General features: G+C 38.3%; 1 protein-coding gene across 2 annotated transcripts in view; it reads right to left on the bottom strand.

The window, feature by feature from the left end:
- Positions 1-392: 392 nt before the first annotated feature.
- xit (ALG6/ALG8 family glucosyltransferase xit) overlaps positions 393-14,844 on the bottom strand; it is a 36,042-nt gene continuing 21,590 nt past the window's right edge. For both annotated transcript variants that reach the window (XM_071657522.1, XM_071657523.1), the window contains exons 7-11: positions 10,731-10,836; positions 6,088-6,221; positions 3,625-3,764; positions 3,287-3,398; positions 393-842 (exon numbers count right to left, since the gene is read on the bottom strand). In XM_071657522.1, the coding sequence (XP_071513623.1) occupies positions 528-842; positions 3,287-3,398; positions 3,625-3,764; positions 6,088-6,221; positions 10,731-10,836 (807 nt within the window). In that variant the 3' untranslated portion in view covers positions 393-527. The remainder of the gene's footprint in view (positions 843-3,286; positions 3,399-3,624; positions 3,765-6,087; positions 6,222-10,730; positions 10,837-14,844) is intronic.

Here is a 14,844-nt window from a genome sequence, read left to right as displayed (position 1 = left end):
ATAAAATATGATTTTTCAATGAACATAATATGCAAAAGAAATACAGTGTTCAAATAAGACTACTCACTGCCGATTGTAAAATAAAGAGATGTTACTTGGAAGAGAAGTGAAAATAAGGATGAGTATACTCATGATTATTATAGCTGTTTGGGAGAGATTTTCTATTAGGTAGTCAATATTATGCAGCAGTTACCTGCAGATTTTTTATAAATTATATTCTTAAATTTCATACCTTAATTAATGGCAATTTTTACAGACAAATGGACAATCTAAAAAAAAAAGAATGTCTTAGCTGTTACATGATTCAGTCCTAACAGATTAAATCAAAATCCTGTTCATCAAGGTGCTACTGATAGATTCATAGGTGCAACACTGACAGCAAAAGATGACTTCTCTGTTAAAGAATATAATTGAAATTATGATAATTTAAGAAGCTGTATATTATCTAAAGACAAAACAATATAAATTTACCAAGATTTCTTATTCATCAGTCCCAAACAAAAATCTTTCATTTAAGGTTTAAGTCTTCAATATGTTTTCTTCTTTCCTTTCCTTGGATTTAACAATATAAACTGGTAATATTTCAGCCATGAGTAAAACACTCCTAGACCACAATACACAGATATTAGCATAAGTGGTAGGAATGGCATCTTTTCCTCCAGGCCTAACAAATTATGCCCTAGCTGTTGATAAAGAAATAATGGAATGAGGCCTATCAAATATACAGTTTCTGTAAAGGTACAAAGAGGAATGCATGGGATAAAATTGCCTGTCCTACCTTCTAACCAATGGCTATGCAGGATGTATGTGGTATACACAGCATGCAACAGCAGAGCAGAAACCTGACAGAGAAAAAAATAAATTTAAACTTTCTTAAGCACCATTTCTGTCATAACTACTCTTAATGCTGCACCCTTTTAATGAGTGACCAGTACTTGTGACATAGAAGAGGCACTTAAGTTTATAACAAAGCAAGTGTTTTATTTTTCAAATATATAGAGCAATTTTCAATAAGGAAGGACACTGGAATGATCTTACTTTAATCAAAACAGTGCAAAAAATAAGAAATATTACTCAAACAAATTAAGTACGCTTTTCTTCCTAACCTGGGCCTGGATGTGGAAAGGGAGCTGTGGTTTCAGCGTATTACACATGACAGCTAGACTGAATGTGAAAGATTGTGGCCTTTGTTGTCTTTTCCTAGCGCTACCTCACATGCACACAAGGGGAGGGGGGGTGCTGTTCCATGTGTGGATTGAACCAGGGTATGTGAAGTGTCTAGGGTAAACCATGGAAGGTTTTGTGGGGCCTGGATGTGGAAAGGGAGCTGTGGTTTTGGTGCATTACGCATGAGAGCTAGAATGAGTGATGAATGTGGCCTTTGTTGTCTTTTCCTAGCGCTACCTCGCACGCACACGGGGGGAGAGGGGTGCTGTTCCATGTGTGGCTGGGTGGCGATGGGAATGGATGAAAGCAGCAAGTATGAATATGTACATGTGTATATATGTCTGTGTATGTATATGTATGTATATGTTGAAATGTATAGGTATGTATATGTGTGTGTGTGTGAGAGTTTATGTTTATACATGTGTATGTGGGTGGGTTGCACCATTCTTTCGTCTGTTTCCTTGGGCTTCCTTGTTAACAAAGGAGAGCGACTAAGCAAAAAAAAAAATTTTAATTTTTTTTACCCATAATTGTTTGCCATTCCCAGCATTACTGAGGTACCACCAGGAACATACAAAGAATGGCCTCATTTGCTCACATCCACTCCCTTGTTTGCCATGTATTATGCACAAAAACCAATTATCACTATCTGCAGAAAAGTCCTAGAGACCTTTCCACAGCGTCCCCTAACCACATATGTCTTGGGTCAATCCACTGATGGCACAGTTTTGCTCTATCCCATGCATGCTCAAGCCCTGATAACTCAAGTCATCTTTCACTTCATCCTTCTATCTCATTCTAATCTCTCCATCCTTGTTCCCACTACTTCTAATGTGTTTATCATCTTAGTCTCCCCTTACTTATCCTTCAGCTTTCTCAGCCATACTCTTCTTACTAACACAACTATCTCTCACTCAGTCATTTCTTACTTGATCAGCCATCCTCACACTATGTACTGTCCAAAACATATAATTTCCAACACCCACCCTGTTCCATAAAACGCCATCAGGACAATTACATCAACAAAGATAACCATCTTCGTCCTATGAATTAAGATGAATTAATGAATCCTGTGAGTTAGCACACAATCCAAAAATGCCCACTCATCCATATATATTTATGCAAAGTCCCTTTTCTTAAATAAGGTACTCCCAATCCCATGACCTTTTTCAGCACACAACACTAGCTGTTCACTGTTAATAAATCAGAGAAAAATATGAACAATTTTTTTCAATATCTGGAAGGAGAAAAAACATCAAAAGAGTTAAAGTTATTTGCTTTTTGTGGCAAACAATGGTGATCCTCCCTGCCTCACAATCCAAAAAAGCAATTTCATTCACTGTCATAGTGTGGATCAAGTATCTGTCGCCTGTAAAGTCTAAGCATCATCCAATTGTACCTCTTGAAATATAAGATGATAAAATCCACTGCTCAGGGCAAAATCAAATAGTAAAAATAACTCAGACCACTCAACAGGGTGAAGAGATTCCTCTTATAATCTGCATGAAATATGATAAACTCCAAATACACTGCCCAAAAAGGCGTAACTTGTCGTCTTTCACATCTCTATATTTTCCAATAAATCCATTTTCAGAACCCCATCTTTCAGTGTGTGAGTATATTTCCATCTCCTAAAAACCTAATGGGTCTAGCAAATGTATGGTGTATAGTGGGAAATATATTGTTACACTACTTGATACCTTAAGTAAATCCATATTTTGTGATATGTAATTATTCTGGAAGTATTCATTTACTCAAAAATGAGAATGCATTAAATGGAAGTACATTATGTGGGAACTACGTGTTTTATCTTAATGAATGTCTCTTCTGTACCTGAAATGCCATCTTGTTAAATGATTGGCCTCAAAAGTACCCTACACTCCACCATAAATTTAGAAGAAATAATTCTACAACTGTTTTGGCTGGAAATAACCTATTTCCATTCTTATTCCCAAAATCATTTGCCAACCTCTGAATTCTCCCCACTATTAGCCAAATACTTTTTTAGGCAGTCTTTATAAACCTTTCAATAATTGGAAGGTTTCCCATCCCTGATAAAAGGAGGAAAAGATAAAATGTGCACGAACTTCTTAATCAAAAGAATCGAAATACCACTAACCTTAATGGGTGTCTCATGATGAGTGAAGAACAGTGGGAAAAGTGAAAAATGGCCAACAATGCTCATCATAATAAATAACTGTGCTTCAACCCGGCGCTGCATACATAGTAACCTACAAACAAAAGATACTTGTAATGTATGTACACTACGTATAGATCATATAACTACTCTAGTTAGAACTATGTATGAAATCCAGTATTAAATATAGTTCACATTAATGAAGGACAGGTAAGAGATATATCTTAAAACAACATTAGTGCAATTTTCATAACCTATGTGCTATATTGCTTCATATCGGTATGCTGACAATTATAAAAATCATGGACAATACTACTTACCCTAAAGGTAATATAACCAAAAGTATGGCCTTCTCATGAACATGCCAACCAAATAAGTATGATCCCCATCCACACAACACCAGTACTCGCACAAATTGCCAAGGATTGTGTGGAGTCTTCCACAGATTCATCAAGCATGGCTGAAAGATCAAGAATACCTCTTAAAAATTGTACTGACTGCATAAGAATTTGGTTTAAGAAATTTACATTACTATTACTAAACAAGTCCCTTTTTTATGCATGACAAATCTACCTGAATTATGGGTATTATTTCAAAAATATAAATACAAATAGAGATTGTGGCATAAAACTTTGGACAACTATTCCCACCTGTGACTTAAAAAGATTTAGCAGGTGATCTGGGAAAACTGTCTGCTATACCATACAGATTTTACAATAATCTTTCAAATTCAATGATCTGTTCATCCATTAGTGGTACTGCCATCTCCAATCTCTACTTTTCTTGTTTCCTGTAACCTCTATCATCTTCCATATTTATCCTACTTCCTTACTTCTACCAATGCCTTTGCATACATATTTTAAGCATACTCTTACAGTGTAAGAAGATGAAGCCTGCTTTCAATATGCTGAATTCTTCATGAAATTTCTCAAACACTGCTGAAAAAAAGGTGTTCATAAGGAATATACCCCTCTCAGCACAAAATCATTTATAAAGTCATTCAAATTTCTCCAGAAAAGCTTCATTTCATCCTTACCTTGTGCAGTCTTCACATTCACAGGTGCATATACACATACCCAAAGCATACTTTACAATCCCAATCTTTCCTTTCACCCATACTATTCTTGATCCATTCCATCCATGCTCTGTAACACCCTCCCATACTCTCAGTGATAGCAGAAGTGCAAATCCTTCTTTTCCTCTTAACCGATAATTTTCACTCATTCCTGTCCATGCCATACCTCCTTCCATGGCCTCCCATAACTTGCACTCATCATTTCCACTTTCACTCCACACGCCCAATCCCTAGCACATCCACACTAAAACTGTTAAACCTCTCCACAATCTCCCTCCTTTTACTCTCACCAGTCATCCTATTCGCATTCAGTGCCATCAACACAACTGCTCATCTCTTTTAACCCTCCACATAACTGATAAACTCCATTGCCACTTCTTAGCCTTTTGTGCCTCACCCTTGTCAGGTCACTGGCAGAGGGCTACTCCAGCACAGTGTTTCCAGCAGTAGCGAGGCTCCAAAATTGTCCAAAAAAGAAATTAAAAGTGACAGCACACCACAGGTGTTTGTCCAAACCTAAAAGTATTGACCTGATGTAATTGGGCTATGCCTTCCACTTTAGTTTCACACATAATAGGGTGTAATAACAAGGTCTCCATGATAAGGAAAGGTGAGACTTGGATACTCAAGTAAAACTACATGCAGAGTGGATATCCCTCAAGGTGTTACAACTTAATAACTTTTCCCAATTTTAAGTTTCTTTACTTTCCACAGCAGCAGCACCTACCTCATTGGTTACGATACTGCCATTTAAACAGACAAGATATTACTGTGATACTCAGCATATTCACTGTATTGAATGGTGGAATAAGAGAGCCATTAGAGGAGATAGGAAAGTCATGAGGACTTTTAGACAGAAATGGAAAAAAATGGATTTCAGAGTTGTTAAATTTAACTATGTTAAAGCTATCCCTCAGGAAATCTCCAAGTATAAAGTAGTACTGATGAAATGGGATGATGATCAAGTATTAAAAGGCTAAAATGTAGTTTCATAAAGCTACAGCATTTTGATCACGTCTTAGCTCTGGTTTATCAATATACAATAAAAGTCTTCAAAAACTTTTCATTCTCTTTTTTTTCTAACATTTCCTGCATAAATGTGGTACTGCCAGGAACAGATGAATTGAGGCCTCATTCACTGAAATCTATTTTCTAGCTGTCATGTGTAGTGCACTGAAACCAGAGCTCCCTATCCACAACCAGACCCCACAGACCTTTCCATGGTTTAACCCCGCTGCTTCACATGCCTTGGTTCAGTCCATTGAGAGCACATTGACCCCTGAATACGTCATTTCAATTCACTCTACCTCATGCAGCCCTTTCACCCTCATACATGTTCCGGCCCCATTCACTCCAAGAAATCCTTTTCCTTATTTGTTAAAATATTCTTTTGAAGTATGAATAATGAATGTGAATTTATGCAACTGTACTGATATTCCATGTACAGTAATCAACAAAATCTCTTAAGTAAAAATTAACCGATCAAGGTGAAATTATTAAAAATAAAAATAGAGGCACAGTAACTATAAACCCATATAGCTATGCACCAATCCAGTTTATCCCCCCAAAATTTTAATTTCAAGCTCGTCTATTACTGTAAAAAATCTATGACTTCTCCAGTGCACTAAAAATATTGAAAACTATAGCTCCAGTGACAGACTGGTTATATCATGTACTGAAAATAACAATGGGAACTGAGCATCCATACCACTATAGAAAGAAGTGAAGCTACGAGGGTGATCAATGGTGACACAGATGGAAAAACTGAGTGCTCAAACTCCTGCACTAATCCTCCTGTCATACTGGCTCTTCCGGTTCCTGATAGCCATCCAAGCCTTTGCCCTGTAAGGAGAGGAACAAATAAAATTTTTTATTAAACTACCAGTCTTTCTATTTTACTTAAATGTTACAGGTTAACCCTCCCTAAATCAATATTCCATGAACTTGTCATGTTAGGAAATATCTTAAATTAAATTTGTGGTAAGAAAACCACCTATGAACTGGCATGATTAGGAACCACCTATGAACTGGCACGATTAGGAACCAGCTATAAGCCATTCCATTTTTTTCCACAGTATTTTGAGTACAAACATCAGCATACCTCAGCAACCTTTATCAATTCACTGTGATACTTCCCAGAATTCCTCAAAAGCCAGCAAGCAGCCCTCTTGATAGTAAAAACATCTTTTGCTGCAGAAGCTGGACAAGGGAGTTTTATTAATCATTCCTCAAGTGCATAATTTGAAGAAGCAGAAGGAAAAGTTACTTAAATCTTATGGTGAGAGTAAGACAAAGAAGAGTACAGCCATTGGAAATACAATGAAACATAGTAGGACTATTGATTCTGATGCTCCCTCACACAGAGGTTTAAGTTTCCTGTAGTGGTGTTCCCTGAACTGGACAAACATTGATAAGCAAGCAAAGTTATTCCACCAGCAACTGAACCTTGATTTTGAGTGTGAATATCCCTGTAGCTAGCTTCAGAAATTTAAAGAAAGACATGGCATAAATTTCATTCAGTGGACAATTAGGCAGCTTCTAAGTATGTAGATGAGTTTGCTAAGTTAGTGATGGATGAGAAGTTGACAGTCTGTCACATACAACAAGGATATGACTGTCCTGCTTTGGCTTTGAATGACAAAGAAAAGAAAGACTTTTAAACCTTTAAAATCACTTCCCACATTTCAAATGTACACACTAAATTGATTTGTGAAGCAAGACCAATGTCTTTTCAAAAATATGATTACATAATCTTGTGCAACTTATGTATGTAACCACTCACCAACAGTCAGATAACAATGAAGTGCATCAATCAAAGGAAAAAAATAAGATTATCATTGTCAGACCAAAATAAGGGATACCATGGAAGAAATTTAAAACAAATGCACCCAAGATTTTCTTTATGTAATCCTGGAGTAACAGAGGACTTTGGTAAGAGCTGAAGGGTAGAGAAATAAGATATTTCCAAAGAACATACACTTCTAATACCCTCCCTACACAGGCCAGCCACATGTAACATTTACTTTCTTTTGAAAGGCATAACATTTCTATTTTCAAGTTACTACCAATGCTGTACCTGCATATGAAATAAGCATACATGAAATGAGATTGTAAGACATAAGAGTAAAATGCCCCTCAAACTGAATGTTAGTGTGTATACATGTTATTTTCACCAATTCTATGCCTGTGTATCAAATATGGTTACGGTGGACAAAAAAAATCAACATAAAAAAACATGTCATGTAATAAATCTATAATTTTAACTTGATAACATAATGTACATAGTTTTTTACAAATAATCACAAGTTCATACATAATGCATATCATGAAACAGTGTTAAATGTAAATATAATATATACAATTACTGTACTGAAAACTACAAAAGCATTCGCTAAAAGAAGCTGATATGCAGGAAAAGGTGTATGAGGTAGGGAGAAGTGGTAGTGGAGTTTTGGATGGAGTATTAAGATGGCAATATGAAATATGGTCCCAGAAATCACTCAAATTTTATCTACATATCTACATCACTGATGCCCATTCCCTCCAGGAACTCCTATCAGGGGGGAGGCCATGGCAAAAGAGTTTCCACTTACCTGTGTCCTTACATGCCTCCCTCACATAAACCATTACAAGTATTTCTCTTCTTGTATTCCTCCACCTTATTTTCCTGTCACAGATTGTCTTTCTCTCACACGAACCCCTTTGAACGCTCTGTCATACACTCTCATAAACTCCCCATCATGCATTCTTTCCACAAACCCAAAACCTCAAAGTATTATGTTTTGCCCACTCTAACGCCACAATTCATTCCCTTTGCATTCCATGCCATACCAAATCTCTCATACATCCCCCTTCCCCATTTCTTTCTTCATTATCTCTAAGCATATCCACATGCTCTTCTGAAAAAGTTAATTTCCACAACTTGGATTCTTGACCTCTGTGACTCATTCCATGTCCATGTTTTGGCTACACAGGTCAGGGTCGGGAGGGATAAGCTGTCCCTTGATCCTTTCTCCACTTCCATACTTACACTCACCCAAATACTTAAATTCTGTCACCTCTTCCAGTCTTGAATTCCTTGAAATCAAACCAAAAATTTGCTGAAGGAACCATTAGCTTCTAGATTTTAGTAATCTTTTCACAAAATTGAAAGAAGTCAGTCCAGTGTGGACATGGCTTGTCAACAAGTGATCTTCACTCGCATCTTACTAATACTGATTTCATCACATTTATGGGAACAATAATATTATATGATGTTCCAAGGAAAATCTCAATGTAGGAAGAGAAATACATTTCAACAACCTCTATCACATTTGTGATGAACAATAATAATATATCAGTGTTTTACGCAAACACTAAATGTGGGAAGAGTAATACACATTAACAACCAATCACAAACAAGCAACTACAAAACCAAGCTGTGAGGAGGATGTAATGAAGCAAACAAGTAAGCCCTCTCCCAATTTTGTCCCACTACCTTCAATTTTCATCCTGTGACCTCACCCACTGGACTGGCTGCTTACTTTTTGTAAGATACAGTAATTTATTAAAAGCAAACGTAGTGCATTCTATCTCAATGATGAAAGATGATATAAGATACGCTAGAATTGTTTCCAGAATATACAGTTTCAATACCATTTCTTTTCTGATATATTCACACTAATACAAATTTGCACAATATGTTAATAAACCTTGTTCAAATATGTACAGCATACAATACGGTATTTCAGTACATCATGTGTTATCCATGTAAGAGATAGGGATATGTTCCTGTATCAAAATCCATCCACTCAAGAACCATTATTATCACTTATTCAAGACATTTATATGTACATTCACAGACAATACACATGAAATCACATATGTATATTTTTTTTTATACATATTCACCATTTCCCGTGGTAGCAAGGTAGCAGCAAGAACAGAGAACTGAGCCTTAGAGGGTAAATCCTCATGTGGCCCCCTTCTCTGTTCTTTATTTTGGAAACGAAAAACTGGAGAGGGAAGGATATCCAGCTCCCCACTCCCACCCCTTTTAGTCACTTTCTATGACACACTGGGAATACATGAGAATTATTCTTTCTCCCCTATCCCCAGGGATGGCAAGTTCAAGAAAGAAACTCCAAGACGGTAAAAGAAAAAGTCTAGAAGGGTGTTAGAAAGGAGACAGGTGAGAGGGAATGCAAGCAAAAATAATGAGATACAACAGTAAGATGATGCAGGGTGGTATGAGTGTTTAAGTTTGAATGGGGAGGGCTGGAGGAAGTGGAGTGCTTGAGATACCTTGGAGAGAACGTGGCAGCATATGGAACCATGTAGCCTGCAGTGAGACATACAGTGAGTACCTTAAAACCTATTAGTAACTACAATGGGATTTTGCCATGGTGGCAGGGTGCTCACCACTTGACTTATACAATGACAAACAATGTTTCTCTTAAATGCCTCTCAATATGTCCTCACTTGTCATGCTTGCTGTCACAGTGGCAGGGTGCTCACCACTTGACTTATACATTGACAAACAATGCTTCTCTCAAATGCCCCTCATTATCTCCTCACTTGTCATGATTGCTGTATAATGCTATTTTTTGTCACAAGCAACACATCTGGCATAGCTACCTATTCCAAGTTCACCAAGTATTGTCTTCAACCATGAGTAATCTTCTTTTGAAAGTTTCTGTAGTCACTCCATTCAAATCTTTTAAGGGAAAGGGTTAAGCTCCTAAGTGCATTAATGAGTATGTAGAAAGACAGGTCAGTGACTGTTAGGGTAAAGATGAGTATGTTTGAAAGTATATCAGTCCTGATAGTGTTGAATGGATGCAAGTCTAAGGTCCTATATGCCAAAGAAAGGGAAAGGGAAGAAAGTGGACATGTTAAAAATAAAATGCCTCGGGACACTATGCAGTATGAGGCAGGTTGATCATAAAAGGTATGAAAGTGTAAGAAACAGATGTGGTGGTTAATCCACTCTGACTGATAAAGCTTACAACTAAGCTGTGCTGAAATGGTTCAGAGATAATAGATAGGATAAGTGAGAAAAATACAAGGCTGTGCTGAAATGGTTCAGACATATCGAGTGGACAAGTGAAAAAAGACAGGCTATGAAGATCTGTGTCAAAAGTGGAGGGAGGAATGAAGAGAGGAATAACAAAAAGGAGATGGGGAGTACAAAAGAAAAAGATAACAAGAGACCTATTGGCCTTAGAAGAGGTTATCTGTAGTCATAATTTTGTTTGTAGCACAGGATAGAAAATCAGAGGTCATAAAAACAATGGAGTGAAGTAGGCTATAGGGTGTTGGGGCAAATTCATTTTCAAGTCTGCTGAGACAAAAAGCCAGCAAAATACTCACCAACAAATACTGATACCTTGTCAGCAAAGTTATAGAGAGCCCAAAAATTTGGAGCCCAATATGCATGACTTAAACCACGTTTGAATGGGAACAGTCGTGTCAACACCTGTTGGGGAATAATTACTGTAAGCTAATGATAATGCATAATTAATTTCTAAATCACTGAAGCAAAAAACAACAGAAGGTGCAATGCACTAGCAAGGAATGTGCTACTATATTCTACATACACTCTATGAAGTGGTCTTTGTGAACCTGAATTCCTAGGTCCATGCATCAATTAAATGCCAAAAACTTCCTAGTACTGGGAATTATCTGATATGCCATTAGGGATCTAAAATCTCGAAGGCAAGTCCAGAATGAGGAATTCTTCAAGGTGCTCATCTTGAAACTGTGATTAATAATTTGTAATTACTTATTTGTACTGTATACTGAGGGAATTTTGCATTTGTGGAGTCCCATGTTTTCAACCTTCTCTGCTATCGTACAACTTTTTTTTAACCCCTTAATTATACTAAGCAAACATTTACTCGAGTCAGATGACTCCTCTACACGGAGTTTATGCATTAAGTTTCCTGCCTCTATTTCAAGGCTGCTACCACACCTGGGTAATGGCACTGTGCAAAACACTTCTCCCAAGAGTCAGTCACCCTCCAGTCATGTCAGTGACAACACATTTTTGTGAATTTTATAGAAAGGAAACTGAGCAGCTTCTGGCTATATTTAGAAGACAAGGCAGATGATCCTGAATTACCTGAAAATGATCTGCCTTCGAATCAAGAAGAGTGACTATGTACACTGACTCTTCCAGAGAAGTAGAAGAAGAGTTTCTAACAAAAGTGGAGGCAGTGCTGCCTGCACCTGCCCGACCCTGACAACACAGCATTTGACTAGTAACTTTACAAACTCTTACAATTTGGCTACCACATGTAGTGTAGTCCTCAATGGAACTATGCTATGACTTATTTCCAATTTTACGATAATACCAATTCCTCCTTTAACCATATTATCAGGTGGTGGATGAGACTCATAAAATCTATAATCACATCCAAGGGATAAGCTCTCATTCCCTAGCATGGTTTCTTACAAGCAAATAATTTCAGGGAAGGTCTCATTCAATAACACATTTAGATCTTCCAAATGAGACAGTATGCCTTTTCAGTTCTACTGTAGGATCTTTTTTTTTTCATAACTGCATTAGCATTGTAAAACCAAGAACAAAGAGAAGGCCTCATTTATTCACATGTACTCTGTAGCTGTCATGTGTAATGCATCAAAACCACAGCTCCCCTCTCTCCAAACAGGCCCAATGGACCTTTTTATGGTTTCCCCCAGCTGCTTCATATGCCCTGGCTCAGTTTACTGACAGAACCTCTGTACAGCACACTGGCACAATTCTCTTTATCCCATGCACACCTTTCACCCTCCTGCATGTTAAGGCCCCAAGCACTCAAAATCTCTTTCACATCATCCTTCCACTTATCCAATCAAATTTAAAATTTTTGAAAATTATGAATTCCTTACCCTGAGAAAAGTACAATCTTAACATTTTTGAGATGGCAAAAAAATTTGCTTTTTTCAAAAAATAGAGGCAGACTGCAGTTATCAAAAAAAAAAGTTACAAACATGTATTTCATGTGATTATGCTGTGGATAATGTTTACATTATAAGATATGGCAGTGTGGTGGCCAAGGCCTCCGTTACCTCGGCATGAAATTAACTCCCCTCACCGTGTAATCACTTATGCTCTGCCCAGCTCTCAGGGCCGTCACTTTTTCCCCTCGCCTGCAGCCCCAGATGGCTGAGGTCAGTGAGGGGGTCATAGCTAGGAAAGATGACTTCCCATATATCATCATTTTAACATCAAGATGAGGGGCTGAGCCTTAGGCAAGATGGTCAACAGACATTAGGCCCCCAGCCAATAAGAGTGGCACTATGGGCAACTCTCCTCCAATCACTGTCGAGATGAGGGCATGACAGCCTGGCTTTTGGCCAAAAGGACAAACTGTATGCAGTCATTTCTCCCAATAACAGTTATGATGAGGCAGGTTAGGGCAGGGCTCCCCCCCCTAAAAGCCTGATGACTGCTTGGCCACAATTCCCTCAGCTACCACGTGCCCAGCGGGTAAAGTGAGCTCCCCTCTTTCTCAACCCCACAGCCTACAATTACTGTGTGAAGCAGTGCTAGGCTAAACTATACAGAATTGCACTGTGTCATTTCGGGTCTGAGTTTAATAGTGTATTGAAACTTGTCTTATAGAAATGTCCGACGATAAAGTGTATCTTTTGTCATATTTCTATATTTGAGTTTTTGTAAAGGAAAGAGATCTCCCAATTTGAAATCTTACCTGGGCTGTTCAGTGTTAAGGTAAATGTTTGTGCCCAAGTAATGTGATTCTTTTGTCCAGTATTCTTTGATTTCTTGTGATATGAGTAATTTTATCGAGGATGTAAGGCATGTGTACGTGTAGGAAGAGAGGAAAGTGATTGGTTCTCAGTGAATGTTGGTTTGTGGCACGGGTGCATGATGTCTCCATGGTTGTTTAAATTGTTTATGGATGGGGTTGTTAGGGAGGTGAATGCAAGAGTTTTGGAAGGAGGGGCAAGTATGCAGTCTGTTGTGGATGAAAGAGCTTGGGAAGTGAGTCAGTTGTTGTTCGCTGAAGATACAGCGCTGGTGGCTGATTCGGGTGAGAAACTGCAGAAGCTGGTGACTGAGTTCGGTAAAGTGTGTGAAAGAGGAAAACTTAGAGTAAATGTAAATAAGAGCAAGGTTATTAGGTACAGTAGGGTTGAGGGACAGGTCAATTGGGAGGTAAGTTTGAATGGAGAAAAACTGGAGGAAGTGAAGTGTTTTAGATATCTGGGAGTGGACTTGGCAGCAGATGGAACCATGGAAGCAAAAGTGAATCATGGGGTGGGGGAGGGGGCGAAAGTTCTGGGAACGTTGAAAAATGTGTGGAAGTCGAGAACGTTATCTTGGAAAGCAAAAATGGGTATGTTAGAAGGAATAGTGGTTCCAACAATGATATATGGTTGCGAGGCGTGGCCTATAGATGGAGTTGTGCGGAGGAGGGTGGATGTGTTGGAAATGAGACGTTTGAGGACAATATGTGGTGTGAGGTGGTTTGACCGAGTAAGTAATGAAAGGGTAAGAGAGACGCGTGGTAATAAAAAGAGTGTGGTTGAGAGAGCAGAAGAAGGTGTTTTGAAATGGTTTGGTCACATGGAGAGAATGAGTGAGGAAAGATTGAACAAGAGGATATATGTGTCAGAGGTGGAGGGAACGAGGAGAAGTGGGAGACCAAATTGGAAGTGGAAAGATGAAGTGAAAAAGATTTTGAGTGATTGGGGCCTGAACATGCAGGAGGGTGAAAGGAGTGCAAGGAATAGAGTGAACTGGAACGATGTGGTATACCGGGGTCGACGTGCTGTCAATAGATTGAACCAGGGCACGTGAAGCATCTGGGGTAAACCATGGAAAGTATTGTGGGACCTGGATGTGGAAAGGGAGCTGTGGTTTCAGTGCATTATACATGACAGCTAGAGACTGAGTGTGAACGAATGTGACCTTTGTTTTCTTTTCCTAGCGCTACCTCGCGCAATGTGTATATTTTAATATTGTCTGTTGTGTTGTAAGACTATTATATTCTTTCTTTTCTCTTTTGGCAAAAAAAACTATATGCATCATTTCCCTGAATTAAGCGGTGTTGATGAGGCAGGTTAGACAGAGGACTAAAGGTGAGCTGCTTTGGCCAATTCCTCGCTACCTAGTGCCCACTGTACAATGGCTTTTGTCTCAACCCCAAGTAAATTATTTGAATGGAGGTATTGCTATTGAATTGCATGTGTACTTTCGGGTGAGTATGTGTATTGAAATTGTTAGAAGGGTGGATAAGGTGTATCTTTGAATATGTTTTGTAAGAAAGATCTCCATGGATTTGAATTTACCTGGGCTGTCAGGTAAGTAATGTTGTCCCATAGTGCTTTGTACAAGAATCTTGTGGATTATTGTAGATATGAGAATTTTATCGAGGATGTAAGGCATGTGTACGTGTAGGAAGAGAGGAAAGTGATTGGTTCTCAGTGAATGTGGTTTGGGCAGGGTGTGATGTCT

This window comes from Panulirus ornatus, chromosome 64 (genome assembly GCF_036320965.1).
Source record: "Panulirus ornatus isolate Po-2019 chromosome 64, ASM3632096v1, whole genome shotgun sequence".
In the NCBI taxonomy this organism is placed as follows: domain Eukaryota; kingdom Metazoa; phylum Arthropoda; class Malacostraca; order Decapoda; family Palinuridae; genus Panulirus; species Panulirus ornatus.
The sequence above is the reverse complement of the archived record's forward strand: the minus strand, read 5'-3'. Positions and strand labels throughout refer to the sequence as shown.